We start from the raw sequence: 23,410 nt of genomic DNA on the forward strand, positions 1-23,410 counted from the left end.
GAAATCGAGGGTTTGTGGGGCCTCCGTCTTGAAATGGTGCTTAGGAAGTGTCTGATATTTTTTCCATATCTGAATACTTTTGCATTCTTTGGCGGAGATGCTCATTTTCCATCCCTGATGTCTTTGCTGTAAGATTTCTATTTACTTGAATTTAGAGGCTGTGGAATGAGGATCTGGTGGATGGGGGTTCCTCCAGGAGTCTGATCTCGAGCTGGCCAGTTCTCTCAGTGGTCATGATGATCATTACCTGAACCAAGCCCGTGAGACCCTCTGGTGTTGGTTGTTGAAGGAAGTGCGGGGTGGAATGTCAAGAGTCAGAGCTTCTCCGTCTTAATTTTGGGCAAAATGTATCATATTCTCCATTCATGCTTCCCCCGGTTTTGTGAGCAAAGACTTAGGTGAAATTCCTGATTCTTTCCTTTTCTTATCTCTTATGCTTAATCCATTCCCATGTCCTGTGACAAATAAAGACAAGAAGAGATAAGCCCCTAATTATTTAATTCATCTTACATTAAGGTTTTCAGCTGAAACCAGAATCATGACTTTTAAATGGCAGGAACCTTGAGATAATTGGAGAACTTTGAGCCTTTGATGCAAGAGATTTGAGAAACAAAGCACAAAGCTGGCCTTTAACATCTTGCCCTAAAAATAAGTGAGGATGGAGGCTGGAGCATGCTTATAAGTAACTGGGCTTGCAGGCATGATGAAGAGAAATAGCCAGGTGACTATGGTCAGATTTGTACCATGTTCTGTTCCTTTTATCATAAAATTGAGTTGTTTGTTGTCAAGAAGGTCAGCTCTGAGAGTCTATTTTAACCCAATTGGCTTATCACAAATCCCTTAACCTTGAGACAGTTTGTCTGTTTGATGTGGGTAATTTATCTGTTCGTTGGAGCTTTGTTACACGTAACTGAAATATGAGGTTACTTATCAGCCTTGTCATATTTAAACCACTGATGATGACTCCGATATTTTTGTTATTATTAAATCAACCAGTGTAAAAGATGATTCAGAGTCTCTTGGAGTCGAGCAAAACTATTTTTTTCCTTGTATCAGTTATAGTGCAAGTCAAAATAAATGCTTATATTTAGCCAAAACTTTTTTTTTTTGCGATACGCGGGCCTCTCACTGCTGTGGCCTCTCCCGTTGCGGAGCACAGGCTCCGGACGCGCAGGCTCAGTGGCCACGGCTCATGGGCCCAGCCGCTCTGCGGCATGTGGGATCTTCCCGGACCGGGGCACGAACCCATGTCCCCTGCATCGGCAGGCGGACTCCCAACCACTGCGCCACCAGGGAAGCCCCTAGCCAAAACTTTTTGAAAACGCTCTTGGAATCTCAGTTCCAGCTGGCTCCTTAATTCTCACATGTTAACACCTCACATCTGGCCGCTTCTCACCACCTTGATCCATGCCCCTCCGCTAGTCTGAGCCCCATCTTCTCCCTTCTGGATTCTCCTATCTCCTTGCTGATCTGATCATCTCCTCACCACCCCCCCCCCCCCCGCCTCCCACTCCTGCTCCTGCTGCTGTTCTCTGAGCAGCCAGAAAGACCTTTTAAAAACGTAGATCAGGGGCTATAACTTCTGCTTTGTTGATTATAGTTTCTCTCCGAGTGGCTGTGAATTAATTCAGTAAATAGTCGAGTGAAGTTTCTTGCTTAATTTTACAATTCCTCGCCCACAGCCCTTTTAGCCGTATGTGTCTGGGGATGGGGGTCGGTGTTAGGTGTGTGGGAAGAACAAGAAAATCACACTCTTTTCTCATCGCTCTGTAAAAAACTCAGGAATCATTGGTACAGCTGTCATCTGACTACAGGGGGCTTTAAAGAAAAGATGACTATGCTTAGTGTTTCTCTGATTATGTTTAGGTGATGGATACAATAATCTTGGTTGTAGAATTTTAACGCTTGAAGGACTGGAGAGAGTAAATGCCTTCGAACTGCCTGGGCTTGGGCACGGCATTTCCCAGGTATAAACTCACTCCTCAAAGTAACCCCATATGGCTGGTGGTACCACCACCTGTTACTCGCTACTATGCGCACTGCATAGACGGGGAAACTGCGGCCCAGGGATGTTACAGAAACTGTCCCAGGTGGCTCACCTCACAGGTGGCAGAGCAGGACTTTTAGAACCAGATCTGTTGATCTCATTTTTTATATTTGGTGAATGTTGTGCTCTGTTCATCTACAAAATGATCAGAATCATAAATTCCTATCTTATACACAAAGAAAGTGCTTTCACTTAGATTTTATCAGTTCAGAATTTTTAATAAGTAGGTCAAAGACTGGGTTGATGTCGCTGCATCTTGTATGAGAGAAGGCATGATAACACACTGAGGCAGGCAGTGCCTTCAGGGAAAAGCATGTTTTCAAGGCGTTGAACAATACTTATTCTCTGCAACTGGCCTCCTGTTTACAAGCTGTTCTTTTCCTTTTTATCATGTAAAGAGATGGGAAAGAAAGGGACAAAAGATTGGCATCCTCCTCCTTCTTTATTATACAGAAGCGCTGTTTGCAGACAGTGGTAGAAAATGAGCTTTTCAAACTTTCTAAATGTCAGACTTTTTTTTACAAAAGTATTCTGGCCACCCATCCCGAGTTCAGGTTTGTACATCTTGTTTCTGTGTGCAGCATCGCGATGGAGGCTCATTGAGACCCACAGTGGACCGCAGGTTGTCATTCACTTAGCAGAGCTGGGAAAGAGGTTTTCCGGAGAATTCATCTTTCTGATTAGCAGAGAGAGGCTGTGGGACGTATTGGTTCAGATAAGTGAAATATAGCAAAATCTAAACCCACTCTGGAAGCATGTTCTCAGTTGTCAAAGCATCAGGGTCTCCAGATGCATCGCTGAAGGTCACTGTTCTCTTCCCCAGGAGGGTGTTGTTTCTGAACTGAACTTGGGTCCGCTCGCCTGCTTTGCAGCAAAGCCAATCTACTGACACTGGATTGCGGTAAAAGAAAGTACAGCATTTATTTGCAGCGTGACAGTCAACTCATGCTCAAAAGACCTGAACTCCTCAAAGGTTTGCAGGGAAGGATTTTTTTTTCTTTTTTTTAAAAGAAGGTACTTTTTCTTTTTTTTAAATTTATTTATTTTTGGCTGCGTTGGGTCTTCATTGCTGCACACGGGCTTTCTCTAGTTGTGGCGAGTGGGAGCTACTCTTCGTTTCGGTGCACGGGCTTCTCATGCGGTGGCTTCTCTTGTTGCGGAGCACTGGCCCTAGGTGTGCGGGCTTCAGTAGTTGTGGCGCGCAGTCTCAGTAGTTGTGGTTCGCAGGCTCTAGAGCTCAAGCTCAGTAGTTGTGGCACATGGGCTCAGTAGTTGTGGCTCACGGGCTCTAGAGCGCAGGCTCAGTAGTTGTGGAGCACGGGCTTAGTTACTCCGCGGCGTGTGGGATCTTCCCGGACCAGGGATCGAACCCGTGTCCCCTGCATTGGCAGGCAGATTCTTAACCACTGCGCCACCAGGGAAGTCTGGGAAGGATTTTTAAAGGCAACATTTGGGGTGAGGGCTGCAGGGTGGATAACTTTCTTTTGATTGGTTGGTGGTGAGGTGACAGGATGACGTTTAGGGAATCTCAATCATCAACCTTCTGGTTCCAACCAGTCTGGGGTCTGCACACTTGTGGTCAGCGTGTAGTCACCATCCTCCACCCGGGAGGGTCTTGGTTCCTGCAAAACATGTGTCCACTTGTTCTGTATATATTGATACCTTCAGGAGGAACTAGGACTCTGTTTTATCACTGAACTATTGTTTCTTTACTGCTTTTCCTTTGTTTCTGCATTCCCTCACTTCCTAATTAGTAACTGCTTGAGTCTGCTCTTTGGAACCCAGGGAAGGCCAAGGAGACAAAAACCTTTTTCTACAAACAAGAATCTGTAGGTCCCTGCTCCGTTAATAATCCCAGCTGCTTGGGTCTCACAAGGAACTCGCCATGCTTTCTGGGTTGCTCAGGTTTTAACACGCTGGTTGAAATCTACATGGAAGGTGTATATGTGTTTGTTAAGGACAAGGACTTCTCAGTGTGACTCAGTAATGTATTTATACTGAGTGAAACATTACAAGGGGTGAGTATAGGGATGTTAATGCCTGATGCAGTAAGAGCCCTCAAGTCCTTTCTCCAGTGGCCATTATTAACAATAATTTGCAAAGCCTTAAAGGACCACTTTAAAGGTAAGATTATAAATGAAGAATTTTATAAAGTCAAAATGCATGAGCTTTAAATTATTGATGGAAAGTGCAGGAATCAAATTAGCAGGGCAGCCTCCACTGCTCCTTTTCTTGTTTTGACTAGAAAGGGGGATGGCATGGCGGGGGAGCTAGGCAAGGGAGGGGACACACATACACGTGCGCACACGCACGCACGCACAGGAGGGGAGGGAGGCAAATAGAAATGGAGACACAGAGAGATAGACACACAGAGAGAGACAGACACTCAGGTGAGGACACTTTGGATCTAAAGAACTTGGGAACCAGGAATCTAAGGCCAGAGCTGCCCCTGCTCTCTGCTAAGCGGAAATCCTGTGGCCTCCTGAAAGAGTCTGTCCTAGGATGTCAGCACTTCAGTCTCCCTTGACTCTGTGATGATATTACCCTTTGCCCAGGATGTGATTGATGAGGGTAACAGACTTCAGGGGCTGACCTGACCCCCAACAGAGGCCACTTTCTTGACCCCAGAGGTCTGGGTGGCCCATCATCACTCCCTGTAGGTTCTAAGAACCTCAAGCCACTGTAGTCAGGATGCCAGGGCCAGGGTGCCTAGACATACACTGGTTGAATGAGGGGGAGGGGGTTAAGGTGTGGCCATAAGGAAGGGGAGAGGGAGTGAGTAGGGCAGGAGACCCAGGCTGGCCTGGCTGGATACCCCCCATCGGGCAGTCGTGGACCCAGATGCAGAAACTCCATTTGATCTGTTGCCTTGGAGGTGAGGATGCTCTGGGAAACTGACAGCACCCAAATGTACCAGAGACTGATCTGCAAATGAGGAGTCTAGCCTGTCAACGTCCAGGAGCCTCTAGGACGTGGAGGACGGTACTTGGGTTAGGATAAGAGACGGAAGACACGTGCTCTGGTATTGGCTCCGAGCCCTCGGCAAGTCGCTGAGCCACTTGGCTATAGATTCTCCTCCTGGGCACCCAGGAGGACGCAAGCTTCTCGAGATGGGGAGCCGATCTGTCTGACTGAGCTGCCCAGGTGCCCAGCACCTGACAGGTCCTGCTGGAATTGTCATGGAGTGAAATCCACGTGCCTCCCTTGTTGTGAGGATCACGTGAGAGGCTGGATGAGGAAGCTCTGAGGTACTAATTGTAAAACGTTGGCCCCTGCTTGGGGCACCCCCATCCTGGTACCCAGGTGCCTGCCTGGAAAACCACCTTGAAATCAGAAGAATGCTCGCTGAGTGTGGAAGGATGCAGGACAGATGCTTCTTGCAGGCTGTGACAGCACCTGGAGGGTGGCCCCGCTGCACCCCTGCGGGTAGAGCCTGGTGGGGGCTGGCCCACGTGGGCGTGTCTGCCCTGAACTGTGCAGAGGGGATTGGCTGCATTCTAGCTGCCACTCTGCTTTCTCCAAACTCCTTGTCGGCGCCTTCTCTTATATTGTGTCACTCTGGACATCCAGCTAATCAGGTCCCAGCTGTGTTCAATTCCTTGTGTTCTGGACCATCTCTACATAGGTATATATGTGTATGTATTTGTTTACGTTTATATATAATTATTGTACCCCAAATAAGCTCATACTATATTCCTTAATTTGCTCAGGTATTTTTATAAATTTATTTATTTTATTTATTTATTTTTGGCTGCGTTGGGTCTTCATTGCTACGCGCGGGCTTTCTCTAGTTGCGGCGAGCGGGGGCTACTCTTTGTTGCGGCACGCGGACTTTCCATTGCGGTGGCTTCTCTTGTTGCGGAGCACGGGCTCCAGGCGCACGGGCTTCAGTAGTTGTGGCACGTGGGCTCAGCAGTTGCGGCTCGTGGGCTCTAGAGCGTAGGCTCAGTAGTTGCGGCTCGTGGGCTCTAGAGCTTAGGCTCAGTAGTTGCGGCTCGTGGGCTTAGTTGCTCCATGGCATGTGGTATCTTCCCGGACCAGGGCTCAAACCCGTGTCCCCTACACTGGCAGGCAGATTCTTAGCCACCGCACCACCAGGGAAGTCCCTGATTTGCTGTTTTTCTACTTACCACTTAACTTGGAACTCTCCTGACTGTACTTGCAAACCCACCCACCCTCATTAACAGTATGCGGTTCTGAGGGAGGGTTTGTTACTTGCCAGGTGCTAGAAAAAGCCCCGGTGGTTGTGGCCAAACATTACTGCTCTCTTTGAGTTTCTGCATCCTCTCCTTTTGTTTTTCTGTCTCTTTTACCACTTAGGCTTTATAGGTGCTATTTATCTGCCTATCTTTTTCTTGCTAGCATCCATAAATATCCAGTTAGATTTTTAAGAATCTGAGTTGAAAGATTCCAATGTAAGTTATTCAACCAAGCCGTTAGGCTACAAAGATGAGATTTCAGGAGTATCAGCGTGAAGGTCAGGACATAAAAGGGCCATCTGGGTCCCTTCTCTCTTTATTTCTCCTGAGACTTGATTCAGTCTGGCCTCTCTCCAGGAAGGCATAACACGATGCGGTTACAAATCTGTGGAATCACGAGTCCGGAGCCCATTCAGCGTTGATTCTTCACTGCCTGCAATGAGGCCCGCAGCCAGTAGAGTCACTTCTCTTTTGTGAAGTTTCTGGTGTCATTGCAGTTAAGTCAATTTCAGAGCTAACTCTGTGTGTGTGTGTGTGTGTGTGTGTGTGTGTGTGTGTGTGTGTGGCGGGGGGGTTCATCGGGCACACGCGTACACACACGTGTGTGGTGCCACACCGAGCCCTCACCCCTGTCCCTGGCAGACATGGGTTGTGTGCACCTTGAGGGAAGGATGAGGGCCAGCTCAGTGTGACTCTGAGAGTGTCCACATTCTCCTGGATGCACTTGTGTCCACGGACCACCTGGCAGGACAGCCATCCCGTTCTGTGTGTGGCCTCCAGATTCTCTTTCATGCCCAGCTCCGTAGGCAAGACCAAATAAAATAGAAGACTTAACTTGCTAGCAAATCACATTCCCCCAAACTTCTAATGCTTAGAAGCCAAGGGCAGACTTGGAGCCGTAATAATATGGAGAAAGTATTATCCTTCCAGTTATTTCCCCACTTACTGGACAAACAATCCAAGGACCTGGGAGGTCGAGTGACTTGCCTAAGGTCACACAGTTACAGTGAGTGACGTAGTTACAGTGTCGTGAGAGCTGATGGACTGCATACCATCCATTCCAATTCTGATTTCTTTGGGGGACATTCTGTCTCCCCCATTCCATTGGGTCTGGATGGGTTGCTTATTTATCAGCGTTCCCTACCGTCTTCTAGCTAAATGATGGGCATGCGATCCAAGGTGGGCCAATTGGACACTTCTCCCTATCTCTTCAAATCTGACTCCTCAGCCACCATAGCATTTCTGTATAAATTCCATTTTTTAGTTATTGAGTCGGTTCCTGTTTCTTGCAACTATAGTCAATTTACAACTGGCCATCACCAGGTCTGCGGGACTCCTCTATGTATGTATAGTCTTTCCCTTTGTGATTGCATTTCTCTTGCTGGGGCAGCAGCCTAACCCAGAGGTGGCCACTGAGTTGATGGCCAGTGTCTTTTGAACCCTGCTGACGTCTCAACGTAGCCACCAAGTGAAAGCTACTTGAATCTGAAAATGGACCTGGCTTATAGCCCGACAGACGCTAGGTGCCAAGAATCTTGGGATACGTGTGTTAGCATCTATGTTGATTTTCCCTAGAGTGTCAGGCTGAAAATCCTAGCTGCCTGGCTTGCCAGAGCTGGCTCTGTGTTCATGAGAGACAGCACCTGACCGTGGGCCCCTCAGTCACCTGACAGTCCAAGAAGCATCCCAGCCAGCCTTTGGTTGTGTTGAAATCACGTTCTCCCTTTACCTATATACTGAGGAGCGGTGACTGAGCAAATCCCTTTTCTGTGTCCGGGATGGGCAAATTAAAGTGAAAGACCCTTTTCAGTCGGCCCGAAAAAATGACCAGTCCGGCCAAGTTGTTTTAGGCAGGAGGGAAGCATGTGTGTGTGTGTTTGGGGCAGAGACAGCTTTTCTTGACACGGCTCTCACAGCAGAATGTTCTGATGCGTAGAATTTAGTGCACATCAGTTTCAAAGATATCTGCTCACTCACAAATCCATCAGACTCTTACGTGAGCTGCAGAGATGAACGAGACGTCTGATCTCTCGAGAGCTCAGGTTCGTTCCCGGAAGGTCTCCCTCTGTCTTCGGGCGGGACGGTGGTCTTCTGACCTGGAGGATTCGAGCCGTCCTCCCTGAGTCGGGGCTTTGGGCCAGCGCTCTGCCTTTCCCTTGGTTTGTCTTCAAGGAGGGGGTGGGTAGGAGGAGAAGGGGTTCACTTCTCGCTCAGGTGGTCCCTCCACGAGGAGCTCAGAGGCTGGGGCTCGTGTCCTGGGAAGCCCCCCACCTCTCAAGTGCCTGCACTGTGTCCTTTCACTCTTGGTGGGTGGTGACAAGAACCTATGTCCCCCGAATCACTTTCACAGTGGGAACTGTACACTGCAATTCTGAGGAATTGATCTGGAAATTGATACGCACGTGGAAACGTCCCCTCCACTTTAGCAACGCTTAATCACACAGTGTGTCTTGATAATCAGGTAACCTGTAAGTATAGGCAACTTTAGATTTCCAGGGTGGGAGGGACATTGTATTTAGAAAAGAAAGCTGTTATCTGGAGTCAGTGTTTCCTGCAGGCAAGCCCAGTTCTGCAGAACGTCTGCCATGAATGGGCTGGTGGCCTTGGGAATCACTTTAGCTCTCCAGGGCTCAGTTTCCTCACCTGTTTAAAAAGACATGATAAGAGTGTTGGAGCAGGAAGGAGTCTCTAAGTTTTCTACCAGCTTCAAAGTTGGAAGATTCTGTGGCCTCTAAAATGTATTCTCCCAAGCCCTTGAATTAGCTCTAGTAAAACTTAAGCAAAATGTAACTGTTTAATGATGTGCTGGAAAACTGCGTTCATAGTTCTTCTCTATTAAAAGGTTCTGACGTTTTATTTATAGATACACATTCACACATGTATTTGTATATATATGTATGTACGTGCATATATTATAATATGTTAATTATATTATACTAATATCATACTATGTTATATTATTATTATATTATGTGAGTGATCTCATACTACTTTGTTGTTGTAGTTTATAGAAGTAAAACACAAACATATTTAAACCAAATCAAAAACATAGATGAATAGGCCTCGGGGTTCTACATTCTGCCGGCTGTCTTGCTTTGGGGACAGCTGCCATAAAATACTGTTTTGACACAGTGTGCCGTCTATAGAGGGACCGTATTCGTTGTTGTGCAGAGGAGAAGTTTCCAAGCTGTGCTCTGTGGGCTTCAGCACTCTATAGAGATTCTCCAAAATCTGAGAAAAGTGTTTGAAAAGATATTTAGAAACTTTACCAGCGCGCTGGGGAGCTTGGTAGACCTCAGGTCTCAGCAGCCAGCACAGCGTGTCCGTACTTGGTTCCACATTTCCATCATCCTTTCTCTGTACACACGCACTGTGTGGAGTTGGATGCCACCAGCATATGGCCCTGTGCTGATAGATTAATTTGGTTTTGCCCGGTTAGGTAGCTCTCCTGTCTTGTCTGCCTTATTAAAGAATGTTCCATGGTCACAGGACAAGCTGTTAAAAACAGGTGTTGTTTGTGGTTAACTCATCGGCAAGTATCGGGACTTTTCTTTTCTTTTTCTTTCTGGCTGCACTGTGCAGCTTTCGCAGGGTCCTAGTTCCCCGGCCAGGGCTCGCACCCGGGCCCACTGCAGTGGAAGCACGGAGTCCTAACCACGGGCCCTCCAGGGAAGTCCCTGGGACTTTTCTTAATAATGTGCAGCCAGGAGAGGAATCAACAGATCTAACGCTGCAGTTGGCATCCCCGACCCTCAGGGTCAAATTTTCAAGTTCATCAAAATAGCTTAATTGTTCTCAATAACAGACTTTATAATGAGAATATATTATACCTTGAGCTTACAAAATAAGTGAAATACTACTTGTCTCTATGCATAGGAATTTCATGGAAGATTCATTTGGAAAAATAGTTCTGTTGCTGAAAAGGTTTGGAAGCCACTGATGTAGTAAGGCAGCACAGATTTTAGAGGCAGACAGTTCTAGACATGAGCCTTGCTTTCCCTAGCTTACTAACTGGATGGCCTCGCGCGAAGTAATTTGCCTCTCTAAACCATAGTTGTGTCTTCTGTAAAATGGGCCTGCTCTCCAGCAGCAGGATGTTTTTGCAGATTATAGAGAAATGTACAGATGGCCTAGTCCAGTGCCTGACACATAACAAAGAGTTCAGCATATGATAGTTATTAGAACGCTCTTCATGCTAGGAATTAAAGTCATTATAGTTCATGCCTGGCCATTAAGAGGTATGTCTTTACACTGTGGAAGTGCATATACCTTATCGTATTTGCATGTATTTACATATTTCCTTATATGGAGAACCTAGATATGCATATCCTGCAGAATATATTTCCCTACAATTTAGAGTCGTTTTGGCAGACTGTAATGGCACATTTCTCTTTCTAATACAGCTTCTTGGCAAATTAAATCAGTTACTTTTTCATTTTAAAAGTGTGGAGCCTTTGCAGAATAATTTCCTGTGCTTTAGGTTCTTTTGGTAGGAAAAAATAATCAAGCAGGCGATGGGAACTGCTTTTATGCACTGGGACTCTGAAATGCTGCTTTATTTTTATGTCCAGGCTCTGTGGGGGGACTGCAGAAATCCCTGCTCTTGGGAATGTTTTTGAGCCCCCTGAGAAACTGAATAGGGAGAAAAGAGCTAGCTTAAAAAGCTGCTATCCGCCTCCTCTAATTAGCTTGCTCTCCGCTCCTGGGAGAGGGAGTGAAAATATGAAAACAATGCAGGAAGTGCTGGAAGTGAATGGCATTCTAGGGGTCCGTGGTAGCCTCTGATGCTTTGATGCAGAAAAGTTCACGGTAAACAAGGCAAGGAACCACACAGGGGCTTGGTGTACCCTTGCCCTTCCCACGCACTGCGTCCTGCACGGGGCCGTGGGGAACGGTGGTCCCTTCCGAGCAGGTGTGCCAGCTGGGCAGCTGCAAGCAGGGGAGACCTCATTGGAATTCAGCAGCTTGAATCCACAAGCGTCTGGCCCTCCCTGTCGCTTGCTTGTGCTCTTGGGAAAGATCAGGGGCCCTTTGTGCTCTAAAGCCACACATCGCCAGGGCCCGGGGATGCAGAAGCCATGGGAAGAGCACAGAGTCTCTCCCTCAGTATCTCTGCTGGAGGCTGGGGAAGCTCTCACAACATTTGTGGCTGGCGGTGCAGCTAACCTTTTCGTGACATCTTAAAGAGATTCAGATCCCAGAGATACCAGCAAAGGAATTAGGGGTGGGAATTGGGGCGACAGAAGCTGTTCTTCAGCGGAGATGGCTTTTGCCTCCTGGTGGACATGGCCCCCGGTGGAATGGGCCCGGTGGATGTGGACAACGGTGACCGGCAGTGGGGACTCCAGTCTGCAGGTCCTTCAAGGAAACTCAGGAAAGAGGCAAGTTGTCTCCGTGTATCTCTTCAGCATTGCCCCTGACGTGTGTGAAGCTGGGGGCCAGGGCGACACCCAGGGCCCGCCATGCAGATCCAAGCTCCTCTTTCTCTTTGATGCTCGGTTGCATAACTTCCTTGTGTTTTTCATACCGGTAAACAGATTCTGCAAAACGTCAGGCACCTAGATCTGTTGTTGTCCAGGCGTGGATCTTAAATTTCCCCCCTAGACAAAAGCTAAGTCTGTTAATATTAACGTGTGTTTGTAAAAGTCAGCATGGCCTCTGTTGTGTTTGCATGAATTCAGTCTTTACTAATGAAATTTAATAGTATGCAGGCTTCGGCTCATTGGGTCCCATCAAAAGCAGCTCTGATGTTTCTGTTCCTCTCTTTGTCCCTGGAGGGCTGTGTGGCAGGTTGGAGGAGCCAGGGTCCTTGAAAGGATGGGGGTGGGGGAATCTTTGGCTCTGACAAAGTGAGTCTCTGACAAACAAGTTGTAAAAACATCGATGTAGATTTCCTGAAGGAGAACTCACCAAATGGCCCTTTTTTCCTGTCCTGCCTGACTGTGGAGGGATTGGTTTGTCGTGGTGTTCTCCGCCGGCTGGCAGATGGTCTTTAGAAGATGCTGACTTCTGCAGAGGACACTGGTCCTTTGATATCTTGGTGCTCTGCGCTGTGAGCGTTTCACGTTCCATACACACCTGATGCGTCACCCTCTGATTATACATCTTCTGCCAAATCGCCGGCTGGGTCGCTCGTGCCAGCAGCCATCCTAAGTATCTACCCTCTTGATAATTACCTTCCTTGTTGCAAGTAAGTAAGTGGCATCTTGATCTATTTAAAGTATCCCGAGACGGAAATTAGCCCACGTGATGCTGCTGCTTCTTGCACGCCGGCATCCTCAGAGTGTGGTGGGGCTGGGACCATGGACCCCTGTGCATCCTGAGCATGTAAGGAGCTGCCCTCCAGCCTGAGGACACATGCCTGGCTCAGTGATTTGGGGGTGCCTCATCCTTTCTGGCTTGAAATTGAGTCCTCAGTGGAAGCAGGGTGATGGAGGAGGACTGTCTGCTCTGGATTTTCTCGAGCCCAGGATAAGGCTTTAGTTCGGTGAGTGGCATCCCCTTGTTCCTCGGTGGGGGGCGTCCTCTGGGTGGAGTTTCGGTTCATCTCTCTGGCTGAAGAATCTTCCTTGAGAGGAGACTTTGCTGCAGACCAGCGAGGGCCATTTTCACACTCTTGGGATCAGCAGCGGGGCCGTGCTTTGTGTTTTAGTCTGACACGTCCTCCACCTGACCTGCCAGCTCTCATTCATTCATGTATTCACTTACCGGATGTTTAGGCTGGGGATGCAGTGATAAACAAAAAAAAGACAAAACAAAACAAAACAGGCTGTCCTCTTGGCCTTTCAGCTCAATAGAAGGGAAAGATCATTAACATGATTAGAAATAATAACAGGTTTTGTGCTACGAAAGAAAGGCAGTGGGAGAGAATGATGGGGTGAGGGGGAGAGAGACCTAATGAGATTTTGTCTTGTGGAGTGAGGGTCCTATGGGTGTGTTGGAACTACGGCATCACAGAGTGTCCCTGGGAATGCTTCCATATCATTTTGCCTGAATTGTTGCCAAAATAACACGAGCCAACGTTGATCAAAAGATTCCACTGTTTGTGTTTGCCACTAAGGCCAGAAATACGTATTTCGTGTAGAGCTGAGTTCAAAGACTCCATCATTTGGGCGCAAAGCTGGTGATAACGAGTTTCACTCCTGGGAATCACGTTGAGAAGTGACTTTGCTCACGGCTGGCCTCGGACCATTTAATTGGGCAGTGAGACTGGTTGCACCAGTCCTGGGAGGGGTCATTAGGCCGTGCACGGCTCCCCAGCACTGGCCCCTCGGAGCCAACGCAGCCCCGGCCACTGTCTAACCTGCTCTCCACCCCCTCTCTCTCCATCAGGAGTTCTGACTCTGAAGAAGCATTTGAGACCCCGGAGTCAACGACCCCCGTCAAAGCTCCACCGGCCCCATCTCCGCCACCCTCTGAAGTCGTCCCAGAACCCGAGGTCAGCGCTCCACCTCCCCCAGAAGAACCAGGTAACCAAGGATCAGGCGCCCCTGGGGGAGGCCTGGGGACAGCCCTGCGGCTGAGCCCCAGGAAGACTCAACAGCGGCTCCTCGGGGGACCCGGCTGGAGGAGGGCACACACCCCGGGGGGCTGGAGCTCCTTAGATTGTCACCAGCCTCTGGGACCTCTCAGCTCCGGGCTTGGTTTGATGTGGTGTAAACTAAGGGTGCGGAGATACAGTGGGCTATTTTGTGTCTGCTTTGCAGAAGTTTAGGGGAGGCCTCTGGGGAAACCATGCATTTAACTCTGGGTGCCTTTCAGCTGACGTCCAGAACTGGGTTTGTGCGGGTCATGGAATTCTCTGGTGCAATCTTAGATTCTGACATTTGGCCCCTTGCTCCCATAAGAGTACTGGTTCTGGATCGCCCATGTGAACCTGCATTTTTATTAAAAACGTTGCCCCTGTGGGCTTGGGGATGATAATTAGTAAATGGGCGAGAAGAGAAAACGATGGATGGCTGAGTCTGTGCAGGGATGACTTCTTTATTCCTCATTAACTTCAAATTATCCAGATTTCTTATCACTTTCCCACACCCCCTAGTGTGACCTAGAACTTAGAACAAAGACCTTTATGTACCTTTCAGATGTGGTGACTACTGCGATTGGGAGGATGGGGAAGGATAGGACAGACCTCCTGTCCCAGCCCCCAGCCTGCCCAGCTGGCCGGAGTCCTCTGTGTACTTCCTTCAGTTACACCAGCAGGAGTGGGACCACCTCAAGCATTAAAGTTTAACATGAGGCCTGGAAGGAGATGGGGATTGCTGGGAATGGCCTCACAAGCTGGTCAGGGGGCCAGGTGGTCTCAGAAATGGCCGTACAGGCCAATCAGGGGGCCAGGTAGTACCGTCTTCAGAGCCGGACAGCCTCAGCTGGACCCTGAACTTCAGAGGGCCCCATTCTGGCCTTCCTGGGGCCACAGCCCTCGCAGCGAGATAAGTCTGCAGAGCCAAACTCCTCCTGGTCCGTGTTCTGGACACCTGGGGGCAGCCACTTCCTGGGCCCACCCCGTCCCCATCTCCTGGCCTGTCTTCCCAAGGCTGACTGTGCCCACGTTTGCACCCTTCAGCCAAGGAGATGCCAAGGATGGGGCTGTGACTTACAGGTGGGTTGTCCACACACCTGTGCTCGAGGCTGCCCCTGGTGAGGGATGGAGGTTGGGGAGAGAAGGAACAGGCCAGGGGCCCGGCCTCCATTTGTACTCTCGCCCTGGCCAGGAGCCAGGTGAACTGCAAAATAAAAAATGATTTTGACCTTAATGTTGGTTTTAGAAAGAAATGGATGGGATTCTTTCTAGCTGCTCTGGCTTCAAGCTGGCCATAGTTTTAGGGCACATACTCCTGGAGCTTTGTTCCTAAGCAAATGTGCTCCATGGTGCTGGGGGAAGAGGAGAGATACCTTTGCTGGTGTGTGATAAATGCAGTTTTCATATTCTCCCCTTTTGACAGCTTATCAGTTAGTAGTACCTGATGCTGCAAAGTTCGTTTAGGCACTGAGCTCTGAGAGGGTAATTATTGGAATTTCTTTGATTTTAAGGTGGGGAAGAAGCAGGAAGGACTGCTTACATTTCTCAGGGAGTCGTTTGCACCCCAACTTTCTTTCTTTCATATAATAAAGAACGTAAAAATTCCATTTCCTATAATGTAAAAAAATTTGCCCCAAGGTTTTAATGGAAAGTGGCTGAATGACAAACACATTTTAATTCTTAGGTCAAATGTGCAATTAAGAATAAATTATCCTTTCTTATGGGTATAATAAGTTCATGCCTATACATGTGTGGGATACCTTAGGAAAGATGTCAGAAGAAGAATGAAGGCCGAGGACAGTGCGTGGTCCACCCCCAAGCACCACGCAGCGTCCAGAGGACGGTCATTGCTGTGGGCACGTGTGCGTCCTGTGGGATTTCCAGTCACATAGCGCTTCTGGGGTTGGTTTGCCACCTCTGTTCTTTTCTTCAGCCTGTCTTTGTTCCTTCTTCCTGACTTTTCTTTCAGCAAAGCGAAGAACAATCTCCATTCTTAAACACGCACCCACACGCATGCACAACACTCACCTCTTGCTCGGATGGTAGTTTTTGAAAGGATGAACACTATGGAGGATTAAGAGAGAAGCCCCAGTGGAAGGGGTTGGAGCCGTGAATTGCCATGAGTCACAGCCCCATGGAACTTTTGATTACCCTGGCTGGAGTCTGACTTTATGCTTCTCCTCCTTGGAAAACTACAGTGAAACTACATGTATGCGGATTATACAATAAGGACACTTAACGGTGGGGATTGTGTCTGCCTAAAGCCCCCCTGTTTTGGGCTGTACAAAGATCCAGCTGATTTGTCGCACTCATTAGAAAAGTCTGCTGGTCCCTTCTGTGGACAGCATGGGACGGTACAGATTAAAGGGGCGCTGTGCTTGCTTGTGGAGGTGGCTAGAGGAGAAGAAAGCTTCCTTCTGGGAACCGAGGGAGAGAGAGGGCAAGAGAGGAAAATCTACCGTTTGGTTTTTGCCTCTGCAGAGCGCCTGCGCTGTTGCTAAAGCTGCCAAAAGAACCACAGGAAATAGACGAGACCTTTGGCTGTGAATAAAGACATGATTTTTCCTCCTGGAAGCTTAATTTTACAAAATAATCTGTCACCTTACCTTGGGTGCTGCCAGCAGGATTGTGCTGCACGGGACAGGATAATGAGTGAGATGTGGCTGGCCACCATGTGTCTGCCGCTCGTCTGGGCTGTGCCAGGGTGTGGCTTATCTGAGCCCAGTTTTTTTCTTTTTTTTTTTTAATAACTGACCTAAGATTTTTTTAATGATTGTATGATTTTACTAGTTATTAGGTAAATGTACATTCCAGAGGCTCTTAGCATTTACCATTGATTAACATAGTCTAACTAGGGATGGTCACTCAAGCCTTTATGGCTTTTATTTCAATGGCTTTATAATTCTTGCATAGTTGTTTAAAACTGATGGTTTAGCTCATGATATAAAAACATGTAATTGCCTATGTGGATTAGTCATTAAATCTTATTTTCAGCGAGGACATGATTTTACCTTAGGTTGCTACGTTATAGGCAGATTAACTAAAAAAGTGAAATTAACCTCTTTAACTGAAAAGAAACGGGAGAAAGTTAATTTGAAAAGTTACGTGCACCCCATTGTTCATAGCAGCATTATTTACAATAGCCAAGACATGGAAGCAAACCAAGTGTCCATCGACAGATGAATGGATGGAGAAGATGCAGTGCATATATATACACAGTGGAATACCACCCAGCCATTAAAAAAGAACAAAATAATGCCATTTGCAGCAACATGGACGCACCCAGAGACCATCATATTAAGTGATGTAAGCCAGACAGAGAAAGACAAACATGATATAATACCACTTATATGTGGAATTCAAAAAAAATGATACAAATGAACTTATTTACAAAACAGAAATAGACCCACAGACATAAGAAACAAACCTACGGTTACCAGAGGGGATAGCGGGGGAGTGGGAGGTAAATTAGGAGTTTGGGATTAGCATAAACACTCTACTGAGTGCAAAATAGTTAAACAGGGACCTATTGTAGAGCACAGGGAACTATTTTCAGTGTCTTGCAATAACCTATAATGGAAAAGAATCTGAAAAAGAAGAAAAAAAATATATATATATATAACTGAATCACTTTCTGAGCCGTTTTCTTATCTGTAAAATGAAGCAGGTGACCCGTGAGTCCTCTGAGATCCTTCCCACTCCGACTTTTCATGGTTCTGTGATCAGGACGCGTGGCTGCATTATTAGAACTCAAAACTGACCACTGAAGGACATAATTAAACGTCACATAATTAAATAATAGCTCCATTTCATGTCTGCCAGTCCTGTGCCAGGTTCTTAGCAAGTTTCATCCCATCTCAGGCAAGGGAAGGAGCCCCAGTGCTCACAGCATCCCTGTACTGGGCATCTCATCACCTGCTTGCCAGTGAGATGTGGGGCTTCTGGACCTTGCCCTTGGTCTCAAAACAAGTGAGGGGCTGTGGGATCAGAATCCCCGCTTCTCGACTCCCTTCCATTTGGAAATCAAGTTGCTCTCTGTGCAGGCGAGATGAACCGGTACATCCGAGGCAGAGGGTAGGCCATGCGGTTGCCAGGTGGGTGGCAAGTAGATGGTCAGTGAGGAAAGCCCGTCTATGAGACCAGGGGCGGGTTTCCATCCTACGGTTGCCCTCCCTCTGGAGACGCGGTTCCCCGTGGGGGAAGCGCTGTTTGCTCATCGTCGCTGGGAGGATGCCCAGCACGGGGAAGGCCGGTGTGGGGGGCCTTGGAGGTGACCGGAGCCGCCCGTGCCCTACTTGACCTCGACCTTTCCTCACTGCTCCACGGGGAGGGTGGCCTCGTTGAGGCTCCAGTTGTGCTCCACGTGGCCGTGTGTGGACTGCTGTCTGCAGATTGACCCAGAAGGGAGCTTACTGCACCCAGGGGCTTCTGTTTTCACGTCTCAGGACTCAGTCTCCATACATATTGTCACTTGCTTTCATCTCCTCTGAGGTTGAAGTGCAGGGTGCCCGCCGCAGAGAGACAGGAAGCCTCCTGGTATCAGGCGAGGCATCTGAGAGCCCGGCCAGGCGAGGGCCCTTCCCGTCCTGGGGCAGGGGCACAGGGAGTGGGGTCATGGTGGTGTGTGTAAGAGTTGGGGCCCACGGCTGCTGTTTCCTGGCACTGCTGTACCCGGGACTAGGTGCTTACGTGCTCCTCCTGTTTCATCCTCACAAGAATGCTTGATGTATGGTTGAGGCTCAGAGGAGTTGAATAACCTGCCAGGGGTGGCCCTGGGCACCTTGGGTGGATACACCAAGAACCTGGCAGGGCCCTGAGCCTCTGGACTCACATTGTCTGCCCTTAATGACCTCGCTGGAGGATCTTGACTGCACTCAACGTCCAGCTCAGGTGGATCCAACCTGTTTTCACAGAGAATTTCTCCATCTGCAAACAGTCACCCCGGTCGATAGCTGTCGTGACCCACAGAGCCTCGAGCAGGGCTGCTCCTCAGCCTTTGGGAGCTGAAGGCAGGTTGGAGAGCATAGACGTGGGAGAGCAGGGCAGGTGTCCAGGAAGCAGCGGGCACAGACCTGCCAGGTGTGGAGGTCCTCGGGACCCAGCAGGGTCTGCGTGAGAGTCCGGAAGCCTCCCGGGTCTGGGAGAGCAGCCGGTTTTGCATGGGCTGCCTGCCTCTCTTGCTGGTCTGTTCTGGGCTTAGTGACCATATCAGAGAGTGGACACACAGGGACCGCATCTGCCTGTCACTTCCACCTGCCCTGACGTCCCACACTGCTGAGTCCCCATAAGCAATCAGAACTCACCTCAAAGATCAGTCCAAGCCATCCAGGCTGATCCTCCAAGCCACGTCTGTGGCCACATGTGAAAACATTGCCCCCGGAGATGTGAAGAACTAGACTGTCCTGATAGGAAGCAGGTGACATGAGCTAGCCCGGGCCCGACTTGCCTGCTCTGGGAGCCACCTGTGGCACCTGTGAAAATGGGCGTTCCGGCCCTGATCCCAGCCGTGCTGAGCTGCTTCGCCAGGGAGGAGCCACAAGTCGGGGCTTTCAGTGAGCGTCTCAGGCAAAATGCTGCATGAGGACTGAGTCAGGCTCTATTTATCTCTCATTAGCCTACTTAAAACGGAGGACTTGGGCTTCCCTGGTGGCGCAGTGGTTGGGAATCCGCCTGCCAATGTAGGGGACACGGGTTCGTGCCCCAGTCCGGGAAGATCCCACATGCCGCAGAGCGGCTAGGCCCGTGAGCCGTGGCCGCTGAGCCTGTGCGTCCGGAGCCTGTGCTCCGCAGCGGGAGAGGCCACAGCAGTGAGAGGCCCACGTACCGCAAAACAAACAAACAAACAAACAAAAAAAAACGGAGGCCTTTTCCAGAATAAACATTATTGATTGCAATCGATTGTTATTCACATACTTGGAAGGATGTAGAGCTAGGCTCCCCGTGTACAAGACCATTTACGCTTGATACACTGGATGAGGCTAAGCGTCTGAGTGCAGGGGTGCCTTGTGTTGGCACCTTTAGGCCTCTGGGCCTGTGGGTTCCTGCCCAGGGTGAGCTGGCTGGGGGTGAGGTGGAGGGAGGCGGGGGGAGCAGCACAACACAGCTGGCAGTACGTGCTCCAATTAGAAGCAGTCAGCAAGGCTAAGGGATGTGGCCTTTGAAGACAGTAGTGTGAGAGTTGGGTGACATCGGTTGCCCCTTGTTGGCTTTCTCCCTTTCCTTGGAATCCCCTCTTGTTTCCAAACACATTTCTTTTTTCCTTAGCTCGGGGATTGTATTGCCTAGCACAGTTAGGGACTGCACTGTGTGCCCTCAAGTTCATATGTTGAAGCCCTGACCCCCCAATGTGACTGTATTTGAAGATAGGACCTTTAAGGAGGTGACGAAGGTTAAATGAGGTCGTAAGGCGCTAATCTATTAGGGCTGGCGTCCCTGTAAGAAGAGGAGGAGACGTTAGGGATGAGATCACACAGAGCAAAGGCCGTGTGAGGACACAGGGAGAAGATGGCCGTCAGCAAGTCAAGGAGAAACCAAACCTGTGGACCCCTTGACCTTGGACTTCCAGCCTCCAGAGCTGTGTTGTTTAAGCCCTTTGGTCTGTGGACTTTGTTCTGGTGGCCTGAGCTGACTGATATGTCGGGCACCACCTAGTAATCCTTTGGGTATCATGAACCAAAGATGCTGATTTTGTCCTCAGACTGAGCCAGAACCTGGAGCCAGGACAAGGCATTGGTCTCCAGGGCAAGCGTTGCCCAGCTCTGCGCTGTTGGGATGCAGCAGGCAGACGACGTGAGCACGTGGATGGATCCTTCCTTACCTCTGTGTCCACAGCATGCCCCACAGTGGTTGACGTATAGGAGGCAGCCAGATTGTTTGACATACAGGAATGAATGAATAAATTGTCTTCATGCAGATACGATGTATGGACATTTAGAAATCCAGTGGGGGGGACCGGGAATCCAGTTGGACCACACTTGCTTTGGAAAATCAAGGCCTGCACGTGGCAGTGACCCATTTCTCTGGTCTAAAGTTTTCTCTGAAGAGCATCGAAGGGCCCTCCCTGCCCTGCTCCGGTCAACAGACAATAAAACAGTGGTTCTCAACCAGGGATTATTGCGCCCCCCAGGGAACATTTGGTAATTTCTAGACACATTTTTGTTGTCACAGCTTGGGGTGGGGGGATGCTAATGGCATCTAGTGGGCAGAAGCCAAGGATTCTGCTAGACATCCTACAATGAACAGGCTGGGCCCGCTGCGACAAAGTACTAACCATCCTGAGATGGCCACAGTGCCGAGGCTAAGAAGCCCTGTGTCGAGACTCGATTTCCTGGTCCATGATGATTTAATTAGGGTGTGTCAGTTCTAAAGAGGAAAGCCACATTAAGCCGTCAGAGAGCTTTTCTTCTGGGGAAAACAGTTAGCAGATGGTTGAGCTGCATATCTGCTGACTGTTGCACGGTCTGGGGAGAACTCCTGACATCTGAAGGGCCTCGAAAGGCTTCCTTCTTCAGGCTGCTGGGGTATGCGTAGCAGCCTGAGAGAACGCAGGTCAGCAGTTGTGGGCCTTGCTTTGGAAATGATGGGCTGGGCTGAGGCCCTTTCTCTCTCCTGCAAGGCCCACTTGAAACACCTGGTCCTCTGAGTCCCCTGGTCCTTTGGTGCCCTCTGTACTGTGTGTCCAGGGCAGGAAGGGGAGGCAACTGCTGATGCGAGGATGGGGTGCCGGAGGGTGCCAGTCTCTGGAGGAAATAGGGAGGGAGACGGTTGTAGAAAGAAGAAGGGAGGGGACATCTTTTGAGATGAGAATGAAGCAGGAGTGTTTTCGAGACACGGAGGAATCTTTTGGCAAAAAGGGTTGAGAGCCTTCAAGCAAGTGCTCCCATCTTCTAGGACATCTGCTCCAAGTAGGGCTTGGGGTGGCTTTGGATGCAGAAGAGAAGGGAAGGTTTGAAACCATGGCTGGCGAATAGACCTGCTTCCAGGAAGTGATCTCAATGCCAGAGGCATTTATTGAGCTGGCAAGAGAAAGTGTGGCAGGTCCAGGGAAAACGAAGATAAATGAGACCAGTTCCTGAACTCAGGAGGCCGGCAGTTTCCTCGTGTTGTCTTCATCTCCTGCGGTTCTCTGCTAAGTGCTCACCACCTCGGGGTGTGCTGCCGTGAGCATGAACCGCTCTGAGAAAAATCTACAGTAGGAAGCCAGTTTGGGGGTGAGTGAGCATTTCTCAAACCTTGTTGGTTTGTTGGAATGAGGGATTAGGGCTGCCAGATTTAGCAAACAAAAATACAGAGCGTCCAATTAAATTAGAATCGCAGATACACAGTGAGTGACTGGGACATATTTATACTAAAAAATGTATTCTTTTATTCTAAATGCAAATTTAACTGAACATCCTATATTTTATCTGGCAACCCACGGCAAGGGGTGGGGTGGGTACTGCAGGATATAACTCCTGTAGTGGAATGCCGTCCCAAGTCATATACGTGCCAGCTCTTTTTTTTTTTTTTTTTCTTTTTTTGGCCGCTGCACACAGCATGCGGGATTTTAGTTCCCCGACCAGGGATCGAAACTGCGCCCCCTACGGTGGAAGCCCGGAGTCTTACCCACTGGACCGCCGGGGAAGTCCCTGTGCCAGCTCTTGAATTCCTTCTTCTGCAGGCCACTTTGCAACATTTTCTCCCCTTTGTCTAGGGACACGTTTTCAGTTTTCTGGCCAATCGTTTCCTGGCATCTTGACTGCCCAGGACAGCTGTGAAGCCAGAAATGCATGCAAGGTGCCGCCTGGTGCAGGCAGAGCCCAGAGTAGCCAGGCCAGGCTGGCCGCATCCCAGCAGAGCAGTGGGGTCATGAGATGATGGAATATCTTGGCCAGCATCTGGAGTGCCCGCAGCATGTTTTAAAATAAGGATCGGCCTCCTTGGCTGGTAGTGGCTGAGGGAGGAGGAGAAACGGGGAAGAAGCTCTAGAAAATGGAGAGAGGATGGATGAGGGGGAAGGCCAAGAAGAGGAGCATGGCAGGCAGGGTTGGAGGGAGAGATCACGGGGATCCCTGGAGTCGGGACAGGTGGCAGACGGGGCGAGCTCAGTCCTGCTGCAGTTGCCCGGGGCCTCCAGATAAAGGCTCTGACGAGTCAAGAGCAGGCTGGATGATGATAGCAACTAGTATTTCCCAAAGGCTCACTATGCTTTACTTGCATTATTTCTCTGTCTTCCTTTCCTGCTCCTCTCCTTTACTTTAGCCACACTGGCCTCTGATATTTCTGCAACACACCAGGTGTGCGCCTACCCCAGGGCCTTTGCACTTGCTGTTCCCTTTGCCTAGGATGCTTTCCCCCCGCAGGTATCCCCCTGGTTCACGCCTTTACCTCGTTTCTGATCTTGGCTTCAGTGTTTCCTCCTTGGAGGGCTTTGCCCAGCTGCCTTATTTTAAAATTGCAACACCCCTCCCCTGGCTTTCTTTTTCTCCATAGCACTCATCACCGTCCAACAGTCCATACGTTTTACTTGTTCATTGTTCCTTGACTGTCTTCTCCCTAAAGAATGTAACTTCCAGAAGGGCAAAGATTTCGTTCATTGTTGAATACCCAACGCCCAGAACAGGTGCTTTGTTTGATCAGGCACTTGGTAAACGTATTTTGAAT

General features: G+C 49.1%; 1 protein-coding gene across 16 annotated transcripts in view; it reads left to right on the forward strand.

Moving 5' to 3' along the window:
- The window catches only part of TACC2 (transforming acidic coiled-coil containing protein 2), a 184,500-nt gene that overhangs the window by 121,911 nt on the left and 39,179 nt on the right, over positions 1-23,410 (forward strand). For all 16 annotated transcript variants that reach the window (XM_027112815.1, XM_027112830.1, XM_027112829.1 and 13 more), the window contains one exon: positions 13,579-13,715. In XM_027112815.1, the coding sequence (XP_026968616.1) occupies positions 13,579-13,715 (137 nt within the window). The remainder of the gene's footprint in view (positions 1-13,578; positions 13,716-23,410) is intronic.

This window comes from Aethalodelphis obliquidens, unplaced genomic scaffold, assembly GCF_003676395.1.
Source record: "Aethalodelphis obliquidens isolate GAN/ISIS:26980383/991018 unplaced genomic scaffold, ASM367639v1 scaffold11, whole genome shotgun sequence".
NCBI lineage: Eukaryota > Metazoa > Chordata > Mammalia > Artiodactyla > Delphinidae > Aethalodelphis > Aethalodelphis obliquidens.